Source organism: Phoxinus phoxinus, assembly GCF_949152265.1.
Source record: "Phoxinus phoxinus genome assembly, chromosome: 1".
NCBI lineage: Eukaryota > Metazoa > Chordata > Actinopteri > Cypriniformes > Leuciscidae > Phoxinus > Phoxinus phoxinus.
The window spans coordinates 48,129,170-48,151,344 of NC_136876.1; the positions used below are offsets into that span (position 1 = coordinate 48,129,170).

Genomic DNA, 22,175 nt, shown 5'->3' on the forward strand with positions numbered 1-22,175 from the left:
TAGCCTAGACCTTTTTTAAATACGTCCAAGAGTTTTACACACCGGTCTGATATTTTAGCGATATCGACTTAACATTTTCACGCCCCTAAACATGACGGAGAGCAAGACGAACTATGATTGGATGCTTTACATGTCTGTCAAATGGGCTCTGGTTAGTCCTTGGCCAATGAAAGCTGTGATGGAGTCCAGACCTTCTGCCGTCAGTCTGAAGCTCTGGCTACGCGAGACTAGGACATGTGAAACTAATTACAGGTCAATTCAAGACCTTGTCCACACTAACACAGTTTCATTTAAAAGCGCATCTTTCATCTTTCATTTGGCCTACCGTCCACACTGAGACGGCGTTATTAGCCATGAAAACTGATCTTTTTGAAAAGTAAAACTTTTTGAAAACGCTTAGAAACGCTTGGGTGGACGGAGACGTTTTAAAATCTATCCAGATTAATGCAAACATAGCCTAAGTGGGGAAGACTACTGATTATGCTATGAAGCCTGATGTATGACAGATTAAGAGTCATGATGAGGACCGTGATCTGACCAGTCTAGCCAGGCTGAGTGTTGTGGGTCTGGGACACGGCAGTTTTGCGTTGCGGGTCCAGGCCTGGGCTTTGAGGGATGGGGAACTCGTGTCTCCTGAACCTCTGCTGGAGGAGCCCTTCTGGATCAGAGAGTCCAGTAGCTCAGAGCACTGCAGGAAAACATGGAGGAACGTCCCATATATGAAGCGTTACAATAATCAGCACATCAGCAACAACTCTCAGGTAAGGCAACATGAAATGGTGTTCGCAATCCATTTTACTTTCGTAATCTGATGCATTTTGCGTGAAACAAGTGAAAAAAAATGTGAGGCTTTATCCACTGGATAACGACTGAATTGTGAAACGTGCATGTAACCGGAATGAAGCCAGGTAGTTTGAGGGAAGGAATATACAGTAGCCTATACAAGAAAGTTTAAAGTCTAAAAGAACAGCATTAATTTGAAATATAAATTACAATGTCTTTACTTCACTGTCACTTTTGTTTCATTCAATCATACTTGAACAGTAGTGTATGTGTTAAGAAAGTAAATAGGGTAAATTATTGATTGATTTTTTTACGCCAGCAGCCGTGTTTCCATTACCCTTCAAATTGCACAAATTGAAAATACACCCAATGCACTGTAAAAAATTCCAACCTCCCCAACTCAAAATGTTCTAGTGACTGGTCACATCTACATTTTTCAATAGGCCCAATTATGGCTAATCTGAAAAAAGAAATGAAGTTGCTTTAACATCATAAGATAGATAAGAAAAAGTAAAAATCTATCAAATAATGAAGCTAACTAGCTAGCAACATGTAGGCTATGTGCTTGCTTCAATAAAAATGACGCTATTCACTAGCTAGTTATGAAGAAGCTAACTAGTTACTAGCGACCTAGTTATAATGAAGCTAACTAGATACTAGCTATATAGTTATTAGTTATCTAACATTAAAAACATTTTTCTATTTAATGAGAACGTCATACGAACCTCAAAGTGTTAACCTATCACCTCTGACCTTCAACAGCTGTCACAGCTCCTGGTGCAGATGGGATGTGTTGTTGCAGGAACTGATTTGCTATAGGCTACTCCTGACTGGTCGAAATCTCATGCTACTTAGGACAAATGTAATGTACAGAAGTAGCTGCACTGCTTAAATACAAAATTCAAGTTTTTGAAGGAAAAGATAAGTAAAGTCACTCTGATGACACAATCTTTATGTGAAATGTGCATATTTATCCCAAATTGTCATGGTATGGGGATTTTTTTTGGGATTTCCAATTTTAAAACCAATTTTACTGGATTCCTTGACCCCAAAAATGTACACTTTGACACCAAATTTGTCATTATAGCGATAACAGAAGCAAAGATATGGGCTCTAGAGTATTTTCGGCGCATTGGCGAATAAAAAAAAACTGTTTATTTCTGATACAAAGTGTGATCTCACTTGTGTCTTAGGATACATTTATTTGTATGACCCTAAGGTACTTCCATACCAAAGGCGACCTTTGCATCATGACTTGAAGTCAAAGGCCTATTTTTTGGGCTTAACCTCCCAAAGTGAAATTCTGCTAATTTAATTTGATTAATTTGCAGAATTTCACTGGGGCCAATTGAAAAATTTAGATGTGACCAGTCACTAGAACATTTTGAGTTGGGGAGGTTGGAATTTTTTTGTGTCAATTTCGCAAAACCTCCCGCATTTTACAAAAAAGTTTTTACGCTCACATGAGGTGGTTTTTCAGGCAATTCGAATAAGAAATATTTCGCAAAACTGCAATGGAAACAGTTTTTGGGAATTTACAGGTCACTAATGTAGATGACGCGGTGTGTTTGGACAGAAGTCGAGACAGAGTTCTTCATTAAACTCATAAGATGAAAGTATTACGGGAATGCTGGATTCTAAACACCAAAGAAATGCCAAAATGTATCAAGCCGTTGAAGCAGAAATGAGGGAGAAACACCCAGAAACACTTCATATGTGCCACTCACAAGTATAAGCGGCTTTCCTTGCCATTAATGATTGGATAACACACACGTCTCCTTCCATTAAAAATAATGGCTAGTGCAGTGGCTGAGATATACATAAACCCAACAAAATCTGTCGCCATGACTTTTTAAATTACTTATCGTGAGAGGAAAAAATTACATTTTAGTCGCATAACATCGGTTAGTGGAAACACCGTCATTTTCGCAATAGTTTATTATCAACATTTACAAAATATTGCAAAGGTTTTGCGCAAATCTGTAATGGAATCGCGGCTAGTGACTTTAAAAGCAAACGGACTTGAGGATGAGGACGCAGCTCCGACGAGTAATGAAACATCTTCCACAAATCCAGCTGAACGAACACCAAGACCTGGACCAACCATGATAAACAACTGATCATTTCTTGCAGGTGTGCTTCAAACTTTTCTTCGGTTTCCCATGAATGATTTAAACACCGCGGACACGGGTCAAGTCCAGGTCACGTGAGAAACTCACCTTCTGACAATAATTATCGGCCGTCTCCATTTCTCCAATCAGGGCACTGATGTCATCACTCTCCACGATGCCTGCAGGGAAACACGAGGAAGAGGCTCATATTTTCCACTGCACACACACACACACACACACACACACACACACACACACACACACACACACACACACACACACACACACACACACACACACACACACACACGCACACACACACGCACACACACACACACACACACACACACACACACACACACACACTGGGTTCAGGCTCCATGTGCTGCACATATGACGAGAGGAAAGCAGCAGAGTAAAGTAAACAGCAGCTCTATTCCAGTTTTACACATGACCTCAGAACGGTCTCAAAAGGTGAACAACAAAACTGCATGACATCTCAATATCCTTCCCTCGCGTTTTGTGAAATCCTTCCCTCGCGGGTCAAAATGACCCGAAGCCCTAAAATGATACTTTATTTTTTTTTTATTTTTTTTCCAGAAAGCTTATTTTATTTCATTTTGATAATATTGTTTCTATTCTTTAGTGCAATTTTGTGGGATTTTTTTTGTTCTTTTTTATTTTATTTACCTTTAAATTACTAGATTTAATCAATAAATAATAAATAAATAGTAATTTAGAAGCATAGTCCTCACATTCGTTTTAACTTAAATTCAAAATAACTCACAATTTCATGCCTAAACCTTTTAATTCAGCTCAAAATATCTTACATTGGGTGTGTTTGCCGACCTCTTGTGGAAAAAATAATAATATAACATGATATTTCATGACTCTTGCCACTAGATGGCCTTATAACTCTATATGGATATGAGCTGTTCCTCTGGGTCCTAAAGTCAGTTTCTCTTCAGTATGCATTCAGATTAGAGGATGGATACCCGACCCGTGACCGACTGGACCCGCCGGGTTCGGACAGATATTTAGAAATTATGTTCGGGTTCGGGTCGGGCTCGGTCACATCAGCGCGATAAGGCATTGAACATTTTACATTTAAAACAGTTTATTATGTAGGTAGCCAATGTGCCTGATGCTTTCACTTGATGCAAACGTTCATTTTGTGATTTTGTGATAAAATATTACCATAACATCTGTCTTCCTGTGTGCGGACATTTGTTTATGTAGCCGTGACAATGAAACACGTGCATGCGCGGCTGTGTTAAGAACGCTTGTTGCTCTGTGCGCTGATGCGCTCATCTGTTGACATTTCCGAATGCCTTCCTACAGTTGCTTAATAAAAGCGGACTTTCCACACAAACAAACGTACATGTGTCATTAGTATGAGAAAAAAAATGGGATTTTAACTGTCGAGCTCGGGTCGGGTTCAGAAAGAAAAATTTGGCCCGATCCGCACTCTAATTCAGATACACATGTAGACATTATAAAATAATTTTTTGGTAAAGTTTTAGCATTTTTATTTTTAATTGTGAGCATTTTTAGGTTTTTCGAAGTGTTTCTGAAGCATTCCTGAGGGGGTCAATTTGACCCGATTTGCTACATTTAAAAATTTCAACCACAAAACTTCTCGAACCCATTAATTTGTGTGTGTGTGTGTGTGTGTGTTTGTGTGTGTGTGTGTGTGTGTGTGTGTGTGTGTGTGTGTGTATTCGTGGTTCAAGTGCGACAAAAGTCATGGGGGTCTTGGACTATTTATAAAAAAAAAAATTCAGGCTCAAAATGACCGAAGGGAAGGACGATGAGGATTGAACGAAACTTGTTTTTAGTACCTAAACTCATCTTCCTTGAAAAACTCAATTCAACCTCACCAGTCTCAGAGGTCCAGAGGAAGCGCCCGTGGCCCGCGTGTGCCAGGCGGCTCAGGGCCCGTGTGGTTTCGGCCCGTGTGGCGTGACAGCGAGCGCTCTCCTCTTCTCCGGTGAACAGGCACACGTGGAGGTTCAGGTTTGAAACGCTGCAGCGCTCAGACACATAATCAGTGACAGACTCCTGCGGATAAGATAATGTTGTTCATGTGTCTATAAGGAGTTTTTAATATGCTTTAAAACAAACCATGTGTAAATTCAGTAGAAGTCAACACCATTGCTGAGTATTTTCTCCTTTTAAAACGGCAAAGACCGTCTCAAAAACACGGTTTGAGATCGCTGGTGTTTCTGACGTCACACACTACCTTGTAACCAATCAGGGCTGTGCTTCCCGAAAGCATCGTTAGCCCACTATGGTCGCACGTTCTGTCGTTATCAGCAGCTCAGCGAGTCTGAGTTTCCCGAGACCATCGTTCTAACGAACATTCGCAAACAACATCGCAAACTTGTGTGGTTTGACCGACAGATCTCGACCTGTGGTTAGAAGCAGAGTTTCTAGTTTTCATGACATGTGGATTTAATAAATCCGTATCTTGAGCAATAAGCAAGCTGACATTCAGTGCAATCTGTGTCTATAATTTAGAAAACATACAAATGTCATTTACATCTTTATGTTTGTCAAGAGATTTAAAGTGTCGTTTTTGAAGAGTGCGCATGTGTGACCGAGCTCTAGTGCGTAAGAACGAGCCGATGATCGAATCTGGAAATAAAGCAACATAACTGAGAAAAATGAGAGATAGTCCTCAGATGTAATCTGTATTTTATAGCAAAACATCTATTAATTCAATCTCAAACACATTCATTAAAAGAAGTTATTACTCCACCATCTGCGTGACATCATTAACCAACGTGGTTGAGCGACGTCAGTGCGGTTTCGGGGAAAAGTCGTGACTCGCTAGTTGATTTCTTCAACAAAGCATCGTACTACGGCAGTGAGGCAGCGAGTTACGGGATACACACCCCTGATCATCGTGTGATCGTCAACGAGTGGATCTGAGCTGCTGTGAGTGAGTGAGTGGAGGCGGGGCTCATTTGCATATTCATGGAACCGCGTATACTAAATGAGGCGAGGGTGTCGAGTTACATTCAAGATATTTTAAGCCATGAAAGACATTTTTTTCAAGGCCCTGTTTTAAATGTCTCCAAAAATCCTCCAAGTGACGATGACACATGACTAACTTAATGGGAACTTCTGCAAAATGTTCTGTTACGTTTGTCAGCTGGGAATATCGTGATCCACATGCAGTGCACAACACCGGCCAGGACCGTGTGATTGACAGAAGTGTCCGACTGACCGTGTGTTGATCAGGCGTGCCGGTGGTGAAGAGGTAAACGCCACGAGTCAGAGACGCTTCGTCTTCTTCCTGCGGTTCCTCCTCTAGAGCGCGCCGGAGAGCAGCCAGAGTATCACGACCCCCCACACACTCCAACGCCTGAACCCACCTGAACACACACACACATCTGGTTCGCTATCTCATGGGGACTCTCCATAGACATAATGGTTTTTATACTGTCCAAACTGTATATTCTAACCCGACCCCTAAACCTACCCATCACACACACACACACACACACACACACACACACACACACACACACACTAACCCGACCCCTAAACCTACCCATCACACACACACACACACACACACACACACACACTAACCCGACCCCTAAACCTACCCATCATACACACACACACACACTAACCTGACCCCTAAACCTACCCATCATACACACACACACACACACTAACCCGACCCCTAAACCTACCCATCACACACACACACACACACACACTAACCCGACCCCTAAACCTACCCATCACACACACACACACACACACACACACACACACTAACCCGACCCCTAAACCTACCCATCACACACACACACACACACACTAACCCGACCCCTAAACCTACCCATCATACACACACACACACACTAACCTGACCCCTGAACCTACCCATCATACACACACACACACACACACACACACACACTAACCCGACCCCTAAACCTACCCATCACACACACACACACACACACACTAACCCGACCCCTAAACCTACCCATCACACACACACACACACACACACTAACCCGACCCCTAAACCTACCCATCATACACACACACACACACTAACCTGACCCCTAAACCTACCCAGCCAACACAGCCATGTGGGGCCCACATGGGTTTGACCTGGGCTATCTAACTGGGACCCAGACAGTTTTGTCCTCGGTTTCCATGGTGGCCCTACATGGGTTTGCCCAGATGAAATGAACCCTGCTCAGTGTGCACACTACAGGCTGTTAAATGTAACACTGATCAGTGTTGGAGTTAATGAGATAATTCATTGATTAAATAATGATTGAGCCTTAGTGATGAACACCTGCTGTTAACAAGCAGAATCACTGAAGGAAAGAGAAACACAACTACTTCCAGCCACAGCCTCAGATGAAATCAACTGAAGATAAAATACACTAAATCCCTCAAGATCTGATTAAACAACTCCACAAACAGCATTACCAGCTTCACTTATTACTAACCAGGTTGACTTAATTTCTGTCAGACGTCTACAGAAGGTTAAGATGTTGATGATTTATTGAAAATAATAGTTTGGTTTGATGCCACCATTATGGTGATCAGCGTTTGCTTTAGTTGGGCACTGACTTATTAGCATTAGTTTTTCTCTGCTCAGTTGTATCTGATTGTTATGTTGAGAACAGCAAGAGAAAAAGCAATCAGATACTATAAGCTGATTGATGATACAAATATAATCATCATGAAGTGGTTTAGCACACTGATGTTGTGCGTGAGTTTTGTTCAGGTGATATGTTATTCATTTTGTTGTGATTCTACTGCAATAATTCCAGCACATTTTTATCAGAACATCAAATGATTCTCAAAACACCATTTACGCATTTTGGACTTGTGCGGTTTTTACTTCCACACAGACATCAAGAATCAGCAAATTAATTCCTTAAATGTTAACCATTTAAAATGAGTAAAAATTACAAAATATATGTTATTGCCAACATTGAAGACACCTGATGTTAACAAGCAGAATCACTGAAGGAGAAAACCATAATTAAAGTCACCATTATGGAGATCAGTGTGTGTTTTAGTTGGGCTCTTCACCCTTAAATTACTAACTTTAAGTTTTGTTTGGCTGCTGTACATGAGTTATAACAGCAGATGAACAAATAGAAACGTTGATCTAATAAAAAATATATGATTTTTTTTTTAGGCGCACACAGACATCAATATTTAGCGTATGAATCTCAGCAATGGTGACAACCTCTGATCATAAGCTCATTATTTATTCATGCAGCAATGCATGATGGGAGCCATGAATGAATTTTTATTGGTGCAACCCAGAATGCACTGCAACATGCTTTATAAATGTCACCATTGTTGAGATTCACAGGCTGATTCATGATGTCTGTGTTTTGTTTTGTTGTTTTTTTTGTACAAGAGAAACTTTTTAGAAATTATTTGGATTACCTTGTAAAAGTTAAAAATATTATGGTGTAAAATGCCCGTACTTCTATAGTTAATAGAGATAACTTAACTCATAAACTGGACTCCATTTGAGTTCAGTGATTCAGGACAAATGATTGTGAAATAATGATTATGATAAAATACAACCAACACATCAGATCACCGTTAGTTCATCTGGCTGTTATAACTCACATACAGCAGCCAAACAAAAATTAAAATTAATTATTTAAGGGTGAAGAGCCCAACTAAAACACACACTCATCTCCATAACGGTGACTTTAATTATGGTTTTCTCCTTCAGTGATTCTGCTTGTTAACATCAGGTGTCTTCAATGTTGGCAATAACATATATTTTGTAAATTTTACTCATTTTAAATGGTTAACATTTAAGGAATTAACTTGATTAATTATTACTCAATTCTAATTTGTTAAATGTAATTAATAATATTGCTTGTAATCTGTTGCCTCATTTTAATTACTTAAATATAAATAAAATATATTTTTTATTTTTTACAGAGATTAGACATTTATCATCAGTCAGCTTATAGCATCTGAATGCATTTTCTCTTGCTGTTCTTAACATAACAATCAAATACAACAGAGCAGAGAAAAACTAATGTCAAAAAGTCATGATCCCAACTAAAGCAAACGCTGTTCACCATAATGGTGGCATCAAACCAAACTATTATTTTCAATAAATCATCAACATCTTAACCTCTGTTAAATCTCAATAAGAACTTCTGTAGACGTCTACCAGAAATAAAGTCAACCTGGTTAGTAATACGTGAAGCTGGTAATGCTGTTTGTGGAGTTGTTTAATCAGATCCTGAGAGATTTTGTGTATTTTATCTTCAGTTGATTTCATCTAAGGCTGTGGCTGGAAGTAGTTCTTGTGTTTCTCTTTCCTTCAGTGATTCTGCTTGTTAACAGCAGGTGTTCATCAATAATGCTCAATCATTATTCAATCACTTAATTACCTCATTAACACCAACACTTATCAGTGTTACATTTAACAGCCTGTAGTGTGCACACTGAGCAGGGTTCATTTCATCTGGGCAAACCCATGTAGGGCCACCATGGAAACCGAGGACAAAACTGTCTGGGTCCCAGTTAGATAGCCTAGGTCAAACCCATGTGGGCCCCACATGGCTGTGTTGGCTGGGTACCCATCATACACACACACACACACTAACCTGACCCCTAAACCTAACCATCATACACACACACACACACACACTAACCCGACCCCTAAACCTACCCATCATACACACACACACACACACACACACACACTAACCTGACCCCTAAACCTACCCATCATACACACACGCACACACACACACACAAACACAGACACTAACCTGACCCCTAAACCTAGCCATCACACACACACAGACACTAACCCGACCCCTAAACCTACCCATCACACACACACACACACACACACTAACCCGATCCCTAAACCTACCCATCACACACACACACACACTAACCCGACCCCTAAACCTACCCATCATACACACACACACACACACTAACCCGACCCCTAAACCTACCCATCATACACACACACACACTAACCTGACCCCTAAACCTACCCATCACACACACACACACACACACACACACACACACACACTAACCCGACCCCTAAACCTACCCATCACACACACACACACACACACACACACAGACACTAACCTGACCGCTAAACCTACCCATCATACACACACACACACACACACACACACACACACACACACACACACACACACACACACACTAACCCGATCCCTAAACCTACCCATCATACACACACGCACACACACACACACACACACACTCACACACTAACCCGACCCCTAAACCTACCCATCATACACACACGCGCACACACACACACACACACACACACACACACACACACACACACAGACTAACCCGACCCCTAAACCTACCCATCACACACACACACACACACACACACACACACACACACACTAACCCAACCCCTAAACCTACCCATCATACACACACACACACACACACACACTAACCCGACCCCTAAACCTACCCATCATACACACGCACGCACACACACACACACACACACACACACACACACACACACAGACTATCCCAACCCCAAACCTGCCCATCTCACTCACACACACACACACACACACACACAGACTAACCTGACCCTTAAACCTACCCATCACACACACACACACACACACACACACACACAGACTAACCCAACCCCTAAACCTACCCATCACACACACACACACACACACACACAGACTAACCCGACCCCTAAACCTACCCATCACACACACACACACACACACACACATACACACACACACTAACCCAACCCCTAAACCTACCCATCATACACACACACACACACACACACACACACACTAACCCGACCCCTAAACCTACCCATCATACACACGCACGCACACACACACACACACACAGACTAACCCAACCCCAAACCTGCCCATCTCACTCACACACACACACACACACACACACACAGACAGACTAACCTGACCCTTAAACCTACCCATCACACACACACACACAAACACACACACACACACACACAGACTAACCCAACCCCTAAACCTACCCATCACACACACACACACTAACCCGACCCCTAAACCTACCCATCACACACACACACACACACACACACACACACACACAGACTAACCTGACCCCTAAACCTACCCATCACACACACACACACACACACTAACCCGACCCCTAAACCTACCCATCACACACACACACGCGTGCACACACACACACACACACACACACACACACACACACACACACACACACACACACACACACACACACACACACACACACTAACCCGACCCCTAAACCTACCCATCACACACACACACACACACAAACACACACACACACACACTGAGGTCTCGGGAGTTTATAAGTAGCAAGATTTATCACCAAAAGACTCTTTCTTACAAGGCTTCAATTAAACTTTAGACCCGAGAAGCAGAACAGGCTATATTAGGAAACACACACACACACACACGGGCCGCAGAGATTCACTGTTTCGGGATGAACTGGGGAACAAACACAGGTGCTCGCGGGAAACACACACACACGGGCCGCAGAGATTCACTGTTTCGGGATGAACTGGGGAACAAACACAGGTGCTCGCGGGAAACACACACTCACTGAGACGCAGCGAGACCGAGTGAACACAGACTAAGGCCAAATACATTACAATATATTTTTTGAAGACCTGATGGATGATTTAATTCATTTTTTTAACTGAGTTTGATAAAGTGTGTTGTAGTGCAGTACGAGCGACATCAAGAACACACACTACTGAAGGGAAAAGGAGAGAGAGAAGCACAGACTGAAGTCAGAAGCACATCCTCGGGTCTTACTGCCAAGCCGCCTGCAGGTTTCCATGTGTGGAGCGAACCATCTTCTCCTGCCACGACTGCACATCCGAGCCGAACCTGAGGAGCATCCACAAGATCACACACAGGAGAGTGAACGCAGCAACACAGTCCTGATACACAGATCATTTCACATCCTCAGCGTATTTGTTAATACAGAGTCAACAGGTTTTTGGGTTAAATGCTTGAGATAAGGTCTGTGGTGAATACAAGCTCAAGATATTTTCACGTTTTTATTCTACATCAGTTTGATTTTTCACAAGTGGAAACGTGAACATATAAAATCCTTCACATGAAAAACACGTAACGTGGCTTAATGTAGACAGTGCTATTAAAAGACCAAACTCAGTAAATCATACTAATAAATGGCTATGGTTTATTAATAAGGTGTTTACTGAGTTTGGTCTTTTAATAACTGTCTTGGTACATTAAGTGAATGTTAAGCGTTGTTTCACTTTGAGCATTTCCGAATGTCCCAATGTGAGTACAGAGGTCATTAAACGTCATCAGCTGAACAGATGAACTCATTAATCACTTTCACAGCCTCATTATGTTTATAAATCGCGCTCTTACAAACTATTATAACTCGAACTTACAGGGAAAATGTTTTTAAATAAAGACTGAGAGAGTTGAACAAAGCTCCCTAACAGGGAACGTTCTCAGAACTTTGGCTGACGTTCCTCCAGTGACGTAATGGAATGTTTATGTTCTCAAAAGGTCAGAACAAAAACATTACCAATACTATATTTAGACCTATTTGTTTCAGAATGTTCCTAGAAAATTCAAAAGTAGCGTTCCCATAATGTTTGAAGAGTGATAAAAATTAATGTTCCCTTAATTGTATGTTAGACCCTATACCGACTAAGCTGCTGAAAGAGATGCTTCCAGATGTCATAGATCCTCTTCTTAATATCATTAATTCATCTTTGTCTCTAGGATACGTACCAAAAACCTTTAAGCTGGCAATGATTAAACCGCTTGTTAAAAAAACGCAACTTGATCCAAAATTAGTCAATTACAGGCCGATCTCGAATCTGCCTTTTCTGTCAAAGATATTAGAAAAAGCAGTGTCCTCACAACTGTGTTCCTTTCTTGAAAGAAATGATATCTGCGAGGATTTTAAGTCCGGATTTAGACCGTACCATAGTACCGAGACAGCTCTCGTTAGAGTCACAAATGATTTGCTCTTATCATCCGATCGTGGTTGTATCTCTCTATTAGTATTACTTGATTTTAGTGCTGCATTTGACACCATTGACCACAACATCCTTTTAAATAGACTCGAACATTATGTTGGCATTAGTGGAATTGCACTAGCATGGTTTAAATCATACTTATCTGACCGTTATCAGTTTGTAGCAGTAAATGAAGAGATGTCTTATCGATCACAAGTTCAGTATGGCGTACCACAAGGCTCAGTACTAGGACCGCTGCTGTTCACTCTGTATATGCTACCATTAGGAGATATCATTAGGAAACATGGAATTAGCTTTCACTGTTATGCCGACGATACTCAGCTGTATATTTCTTCAAAACCTAACGAAACCTACCAATTCACAAAATTAATGGAATGCATAGCTGATATAAAAAATTGGATGACTAGTAATTTCCTACTACTAAATTCAGAAAAAACAGAGATTCTAATTATTGGACAAAAACTTCCACACGTAATAATCTAGAATACTGTGTAACACTTGATGGCTGCTCTGTTAACTCTTCCTTCGTCGTCGGTTAGGAACCTGGGTGTGCTCTTTGATACCAATCTATCATTTGAAAGTAATGTGTCTAGTATCTGTAAAACCGCATTTTTCCATCTTAAAAATATATCTAAATTTCGTCATATGCTCTCATTGACAAATGCGGAACAATTAGTTCATGCGTTCATGACCTCAAGGCTAGATTATTGTAATGCTCTACTGGGTGGTTGCCCTGCACGCTTAATAAACAAACTACAGCTGGTCCAAAACGCAGCAGCTCGAGTTCTTACCAGAACCAGGAAGTATGACCATATTAGCCCCGTTCTGTCAACACTGCATTGGCTGCCTATTAAACATCGTATACATTTTAAAATATTGCTGATTACTTACAAAGCACTAAATGGTTTAGCTCCGCAGTACTTGAGTGAGCTCTTAACGCATTATAGTCCTTCACGTCTATTGCGATCTCAAAATTCCGGCCAGTTGATAATACCCAGAATATCAGAATCGACTGCTGGCGGTAGATCCTTTTCCTATTTAGCACCAAAACTTTGGAACAGTCTTCCTAACATTGTCCGGGAAGCAGACACACTCTGTCAGTTCAAATCTAGACTAAAGACACATCTCTTCGGCCTAGCATACACATAACACATTATAGACTTATAACTCCATGTTAGGCTGCATAGATTAGGTCAGCCGGAACTGGGAACACTTCCCTTAAATCCTGATGTACTAGTTACATCATAAGAAGGATGGCATCTACGCTAATTTTAGTGTCTTTGTTTATCCCGAGGTTTTCCCGCAGCCTGCCGGATCCAGGCCGTATCCAGATCTGACGAAAGACCTTTGCCTGGACACGACGACAACGCAGTGCTGAAGTGCCAACTAGCATCTCCCTATGGAGGATACCTTTACCACTCTACAGATAAAGCATTCTGGAAATTTCTCGTATCTTCCCCGTAGTGATAAAATAAAATAAAATTCTGTATCAAATTTATAGGGAGGACAAGTAGTAATGGAGGCCAGCTAGTAGTCGCTGTGCGAGTAAACCTCACTCCTCTGATCTCAATAGGCACTCTAGCGACAGACGCTAGAAAAGTGGCTCCACCATAAAGTTACTGAGCGAGGATTCATTAAATAATGGAGGGACACTGTTCCTGAAGGTAAGGCCTGAGTCATGTGACATGATGATGCTCTGGAGTGAAGCGTGCAGCTGCTCTGCAGTATTATGAGCAGGTGTGTGTGCTGCATATCACATCTATTAGACTTCTGTTCATGCCAGACTAAAGTAGAGCGCTCATGACTACGCTAAAACAGGAGCAGACAACTAACTGCCGAAGATAAATGCTGCAGAGGCTTTACGGTGGCCCATTAATGCCTTCATTCCCTCTGTGGAAGTGTGCGCGATCATGCAACAATGATTCTGTGCATTAACTGATTTATGAATGCGATGCATTCGCACAGGTATGTGCCCACACACACACCAGAGAACATTTCAATGTAGGGTATACCCTTATAAATGACACTTTTAAAAATAGAAAGTTCCAGTGTCATACAAGAACCATTTTGTTTTTCCCCAAAGACCCAGCTAACAAAAATATGTTCTAAAAAATGTTTGCCATTAAGTTATGAAAAAGCGATTTCTGAATGTATCTTGAAATTTCAAAATGTCCATTTTTTTTCTTGGTTATATGAATGTTAAGGAAACATTCCATTTTAGAATTTTGCAAACATTATGAGAACGTATGTTTTCTGAACATTCCAAAACAGCAGTAAAAAAAAAAAGTTTGACAAACTAAAACGTTTAAAAGTTCTAAGAATGATGTATAACTTCTCTGAGAACATTATTGAAGACCATATAACTACCCGAACCGAAAGAACATTCGATTAACATTGAAGAACGTTTGTTCATAACTTTGAGAGAACCTTATAAGAACATTAGTCAGTTATGAAGTTTCAAGTTACGAGAACGTTCCCTGTTAGCTTGGGAATCTATCATATCTTAAAATTATCTGTTTTTCTTAGTGTGAACATTTTTAATAATCTTTTTCCACTATAAAGAGTCTTTTGAAAGGTTTCATGAATGTTGAAGCTTCTTCCATAGATGCCATCAAAGACCCTTTAACAGCCCGGCACTTATACCAGCCTAATGAAAAAAATGCTGTATATTTCATATATATATATATATATATATATATATTAGTACATATTTTCATAACTATGTTGTCAGGATTTAGCACTGCCGCTTAAATAGGCTGGCCAAATTATGTCAGAATGTATTTTTCTCCTATTGAAACCTTTGTTTATTTACTTGGCATCTAAATCCGGGATCGGCAGCTGGACCACAAGTCGGCCAAAAGCCCACTGAGAAAAGTCCCAGTGCTCCCTATATCCGGCCCGTTCCAGCTCGCACCTGTACCTCAGTTCTGCTGCTCCGGCACATTTGTGTCACGCTCAGACCCATTCATCTAGCTGAAAAGTGCACATTTGCATTTATGCAAAGGGCCAAATGCACCTCTGTGAGCTGTTCTGCACTAGATTTACAAATGCATAATATTAATATATCATGCCAATTTAAAGTATAGACCAGAGGTGATGGCCACTGTCCTGCAGAGTTCAGCTCCAGCGTGCCAAGTTTCCAGTATGTCTATAGAGCTTGGTTAACCGTTCAGGGGTGTTTAATTAGGGCACACCTGCTAATTCTTTAGTTTCGTTATTGTCCACATTTTAATATGGGACCATCAAAACTATGAAATGACACAAATGGGAATTATGAAACGGCTTAAAAATAGTGTAAGGGGTCCTATTATGCGCTTTTACGAAGTCTTGATTTTGTTTTTTGGGTGCACTAGAATATGTTTTCATGCTTGATTGCTAAAAAAATTCATTATTTTTCACACATTTGACATTATTACTGCTCCTCTCTACCCAGCTGGTTGAACGCATCATTTTCAATGAAGCCCCTCCTTCTGAAATACGAAATGTGCTGTGATTGGTTAGCTGACCCAGTGTGTCGTGATTGGCAGCACTAAGCGTGTGTTCGGGAAATGTCACGCCATTTCAAAACAGCGAGTTCAGCTCTGGTGTAAATAATTAACGCTGGCGCCAATGTCCACCATTTTGAGCTCGATTCAGACCCTGACAATGTTCATGAACAAGAGAATCGTGCAGAACGGATTTCAAGCACGGATTTCACAGGACGTTGTTATTTTTGTCATTTTCTTATAGATACGATGTTGTCCACCATTTAATCATATTTGTCGGAAAACTATATGGTAATACCAACAGTAATCGATCACAAAATCATGGATAATTTTCCTAAGGGGCGACAGACAGTCTTACAAAAGCTACATAAACTACATCAATACTGTAATGTTAGTTCGCTGGCTAGCGGAGGCGAAGCTTTGCCCTTCATTTACATCTTCAGCATAGCATATAATAACAACTGCATAAAACTTATAATCGTAACTGTTAATAGAAAACACAACTACAAATAATAAGACCTACTAACAAGTTGCGATCCATAAACAACAGATTGTCCCGATAAAATGGGAACAGCTGTCTTTCAGGAGAAGCTTTTGTGCGTATAGCCTGCATTATGCTCTCTTCTGGAAGATTGTCTCTGTAAAATGTGCAGCGCACGGACAAACGCTGAGGCTATAGTGTCCAGGAACAGCGTTAAAAATACAAGTTCGTCAGCCTTAGAATAAACTTTTTTTTCCGGGGTGTAAAAAACACTCTTCATCTTCTCTAGCGCAGCTCATCCAGGCCTCGACAACTTTTAAACGTATTCTGTGGGCCGGGATTATTTAAATGAGCAACGTTATGACTTCATAAGATCCGGAAAAAATGCGTTGTAGTCCAAACGAGCCGTTCGTTGTAGTTCTTGAAAAGTGGATTCTGTTTAATGAAATATCTGCCTTTTGAGTAAACTTTGAGCTTTGTAACCTTGCCGATATTTGTTATGCTCAAACAGCAACATTACACACTAACTAAAGTTGTAAAAGTGAAAGAGCACAATAGGACCCCTTTAAATTAAAGCCATCTCCACCCTTTGTCTGGATTCCAGCTCACTAAACCAAGTCTTCTGAAGAGACACGATGTCTTTACAACAGATTTAACTTCAGCTTTTAGTAAATGGTCAATCTGTCAGCTCAACTGTACTTGCTCAACGTCTAACATCTTTATTAAACACTCGATTATTTTGCATTACTCTTTTACAAAGTCTTTATAAACTTTTTTTTAAGCTTGAACGGTTTGGGTTGCATAGACTTTTAATGAAGGGACAAAAATCTATCGGGTTTCATTAAAAATATTCCTCGAAGATTAACTAAAGCCTTTATCACTGTAAATTGTAGTTCACAAATAGGCATTTTATATTTGAATACAGAATTATATAACTTCAAGCAAGCATACATTATAGATTCAACGGTTTTCAGTCGGCCATGTCTAAACTTTTGACTGGTATTGGTTATATATATATAGAGAGAGAGAAAGAAAAATCTCATTATAAAATCAGTTCTAGGGAGAAAGCGGCAGGAGACCAAATGACAAAGCAGATCATAATCTGTCACACTATAAATAAGTGAAAACCCCTGACAGTGTGTGTGACCTACACAGTGACATTGAAGCTGTGAGTGTCAGCCAGCTGCTCCTCTAGGAGTATCCGGAGAGCGTACTGGATGTGCAGCTGGTAGTGTGTGTTCATCCCAGACATGTCCAGAACAACCTGGACCCTGTACAGTGACACACAGAGAGACTGAGAGACACACACACACACACACACACACACACACACACACACCACACGCTCCACATCCTCCTGAACGGTAATGGATTTACACAAAGCTTAAAGGCTGGCAAACAAGGATCAATATGCACTAATACTGGAGTTCATCTTCCAGGGATAAACATTGCTTGTGCCGACCGCAGTGTGTTTCGCGTGAGGCTGTTAAGTGATTGGCTGCTGAGAGCATTTAAAAAGCACTCAAACCATCAAGACTGTAAAGTGCACGTCTGCTGTTGTTTTGTGTGTTGTTGAGTCTGTGCCGTTCATGGGATTATTACATTTCTATGATCGATTTTAAGGTTATTTTTGTTTACTTTTGTACAATGAATTGGTGAAGTCCTCAAGTAAAACTACAAGTGACAGGAACCCTATGTGTTCACTGCTCCCTAAACATGGCACACTGCATGTCTGCTGATAAAACTGTGATGACATGCATAAACCTCCACATCCACATGATATCCAGTGGGAAAATTAATTGTATTGAATGTGCACTAGTAGTGTATTTAAGAAATAATCTGTACTTGCAGATGATATAATATTAATGAAACAAAAGGCCACTTAAGTGTGTAAATAAAGCACATGTAAACTCTTGATTATAATTTTAACTGTAATGTGTTATATATATATATATATATATATATATATATATATATATATATATATTTAAGTACTAAGTTTCAATAGAAATGACATTAAAGTATATTTTACTTTACCATAAATGCTTGTCATAAATGTTAAAACATATTTGAAAGAAAATCGAAGGTAATTATCACTGCAAAAAATTATTTTCTTACTTTTTGTCGTATTTTTGTCGTGTTTCCAGGCCAAATATCTAAAAATGTGTAAATTAAGAAGCATTTACTATATAAATAAAAGTCAATGATATCTTATTACATCTAAAAACAATAATAATCATCTAAATTGAGTTTTAGTAAAACGATTTGCCATTTCATCAATATTATTTTTCTTACCCCATTGGCAGATCATTTTGCTTGTTTTAAGCAAAAACTCACTTAAACAAGATATAATTTCTTATGCAATTTTACTTATCGAGTAAATGCTTCTTGATTTGATACTTTTTAGATATTTGCACTGGAAACAAGACAACAATACTAAGAAAATAATTTATTACCGTGTATGAAATTACATATAAAGATGTACTTAGGTGGGTCAAAAAAGCACTCTTAAGTCCTAAACTAATTGCATTTAAACTATATTTAATGTATAATCTATATTCTATCATTTAACTGTAAATAACATGCATACGTGTTGGAAATATTACGTTCAGTTCACACTCATATTCTTTTAAAGTATATTGTAATAAGTACTCGTTTTAACAGTATACTAAAGTGCACTTGTTTTTAACAAGGGGTTTCTGAGTATAGTTCTCATGCCATCCGCAGTGCCCTCTTTAGAGAAGCTCCTATGATGTGTGAAGTGCACTGGGCAGGGTGCTACAGCTACTGACATGAGTGGGACACCCCGTCTCAAGGCTAATGTCCTCACCTCTGCTCACACACGGCTCCCCAAATCTGCCGGCTGGCCGTCCCGTTCAGCCACTCCACTCTCCTCTCTAACAGACACACAGCACCCATCAGACGCTTCTGCACGTGAAAGACCAAGTGAAGTGAAAAATCCCACAGATTCTGCATAGTTGGACCAAAACTTCAGCAAAACCCAGTTAATAAAACGTATTTTGAACGGAATAGCACACATAGACATCGGTTCAATGGGACGCCTGAGATCAGACCGGTCTCTGTGACGGCTCTACTTCAGTAAATAATACAACATCGTTCAGCAATGTTGCATGTTCGGATTGCATTCTGGAGAGCTGTCTAGCTATGTTGTACTAATTAATTCCCTTGTTTTAGTCACTAAGTCTGTTGAGATTGGTCTACTAATTCATTATAATTCATTGCATTTATATAGCGCTTTTCTGGACACTCAAAGCGCTTTACATAAGGGGGGAATCTCCTCAACCACCACCAATGTGCAGCATCACCTGGATGATGCGACGGCAGCCATATTGCACCAGAACGCCCACCACACACCAGCTTACTGGTGGAGAGGAGACAGTGATGAAGACAATGAGTATATATAGGAGGATGATTAGGAGGCCATGATGGACAGAGGCCACTGGGCAAGTTTGGCCAGAATGCCGGGGTTACACCCCTACTCTTTCGAAAGACATCCTGGGATTTTTAATGACCACAGAGAGTCAGGACCTCGGTTTAACGTCTCATCCGAAGGACGGTGCTCTTTGACAGTATAGTGTCCCCGTCACTACACTGGGGTGTTAGGACCCACACAGACCACAGGGTGAGCGCCCCCTGCTGGCCTCACTAACACCTCTTCCAGCAGCAACCTGGTTTTCTCAGGAGGTCTCCCATCCAAGTACTAACCAGGCTCAACCCCGCTTAGCTTCAGTGGGAAACCAGTCTTGGGCTACAGGGTGATATGGCTGCTGGCTACTCTGCTCTGATTGGTCAGACGGCCCAGTCTGTTGTGATTGGTCTACTCTGCTCTGATTGGTCAGATGACCCAGTCTGTTGTGATTAGTCTACTCTGCTCTGATTGGTCAGATGACCCAGTCTGTTGTGATTGGTTACTAATTTTAGTAAGTGGCCACGTTTTACCTAAACAAATTAATATATCACGTGGAGGAATTCTTCATTTGTGGTTACGATATCTTGATTTTTTTTTTTTTTTTGCCCTGCATGTAATGCTCAGCGCTCCATTTTTTTTTTTTTTTTTTTAGCAATAGGTTTATGAAAAGTGTCAGCTAACGTAAATCTAGTGAATTTACTGTTTGCTTGGAAGTGGGAGCTTACCAGGTTCACTCGTGGAGTTGAGTGAAACATGCTAACATTGCTTAGCGCTCTAGTTAGGTTGCAGCTGGTTTTACATGGTTTCTAGCTGGTCCACGTTCATCATATGGAGTTTCTGGATAAAAAAAATGTACCTGATACTTTTGCAGTGATGGAAGATCAACATGCAGATTCTTGACCGTCCCATCATGCCACTCACACTGGACCATGACCCGCTGCAAACACACACAGTTAGAGTTAGTCCTGCTGCACAGGTGAACAGATGGGACTCAAACTGGACTCATAAATGCAGCAGGACATGTTCATCACCTCATGAACGGTAGAGGAAACAGTCTTTCCCAAGATTGGCACAAACGCCTCTTGCGGAGAATAGGCATCGCGAGCCAGCAGCTGATAGAGATCCAGCTTCTGCGCTGCAGGAACACACAACTGTGAGCCAAGCCTCGCACAAGACACACACTCGCGACTAAACTCACACATGCTGCAATAATACGTCTGGAAGATTGTCAGACTGTGCTTTTTGGTGGTTACACTGCTTGACTATTGAGACCATTTAGAGCATCTTAAAGTCATCATGAAATTGAAATATATATATTTTTTGCTTTAATATGGAATATTGCAGTATTCATTCTAAATGATTTATCTCATCATGATTTTTTTTAATTCATTGCTCATCGTAATTCACATTTCAATTCACATTTATCTGTATAGAGCTTTTCAAAGCAGCTTTGCATAAAATGCGTGAGTCCACATTATAATTTAGAGTGATCTGTTATCAGAGGTAACTTGTGCATTTCAGAAAACGACTATTGAATCAAAATAACTTCTCCCTTTTGCAGCGACATCTCTTCTCTGATGATGTGTTTATTGGTGTGAGAGGGCGGGGCAACCTGTCACTCACATGAGATCCACCAATAGCAAACCACACCCATCCAATCAAATCTCCATGGACAAAATTAAGCCCCGCCCACTGTGAAAAGTTATCGTGATTTTAACAGTAAAATACATGTTAATAGGTTAACAGAAAGTTTCTGTACTATATACGGTAAATAACTGTGATAGAG

At 40.5% G+C, this 22,175-nt stretch overlaps 1 protein-coding gene across 3 annotated transcripts in view; it reads right to left on the reverse strand.

Annotated features, from left to right (window-relative positions):
- LOC307003570 (von Willebrand factor A domain-containing protein 3A-like) overlaps positions 1-22,175 on the reverse strand; it is a 57,838-nt gene that overhangs the window by 16,961 nt on the left and 18,702 nt on the right. For all 3 annotated transcript variants that reach the window (XR_013798750.1, XM_079622198.1, XM_079622197.1), the window contains 9 exons: positions 21,421-21,524; positions 21,246-21,326; positions 19,790-19,887; positions 18,111-18,230; positions 11,783-11,857; positions 6,127-6,274; positions 4,775-4,955; positions 3,003-3,073; positions 539-688 (listed from right to left, as the gene is read on the reverse strand). Coding sequence is in view for 2 of the 3 variants with exons in the window: in XM_079622198.1 (XP_079478324.1) it covers positions 539-688; positions 3,003-3,073; positions 4,775-4,955; positions 6,127-6,274; positions 11,783-11,857; positions 18,111-18,230; positions 19,790-19,887; positions 21,246-21,326; positions 21,421-21,524 (1,028 nt within the window). In the remaining variant the exon portion in view is untranslated. The remainder of the gene's footprint in view (positions 1-538; positions 689-3,002; positions 3,074-4,774; positions 4,956-6,126; positions 6,275-11,782; positions 11,858-18,110; positions 18,231-19,789; positions 19,888-21,245; positions 21,327-21,420; positions 21,525-22,175) is intronic.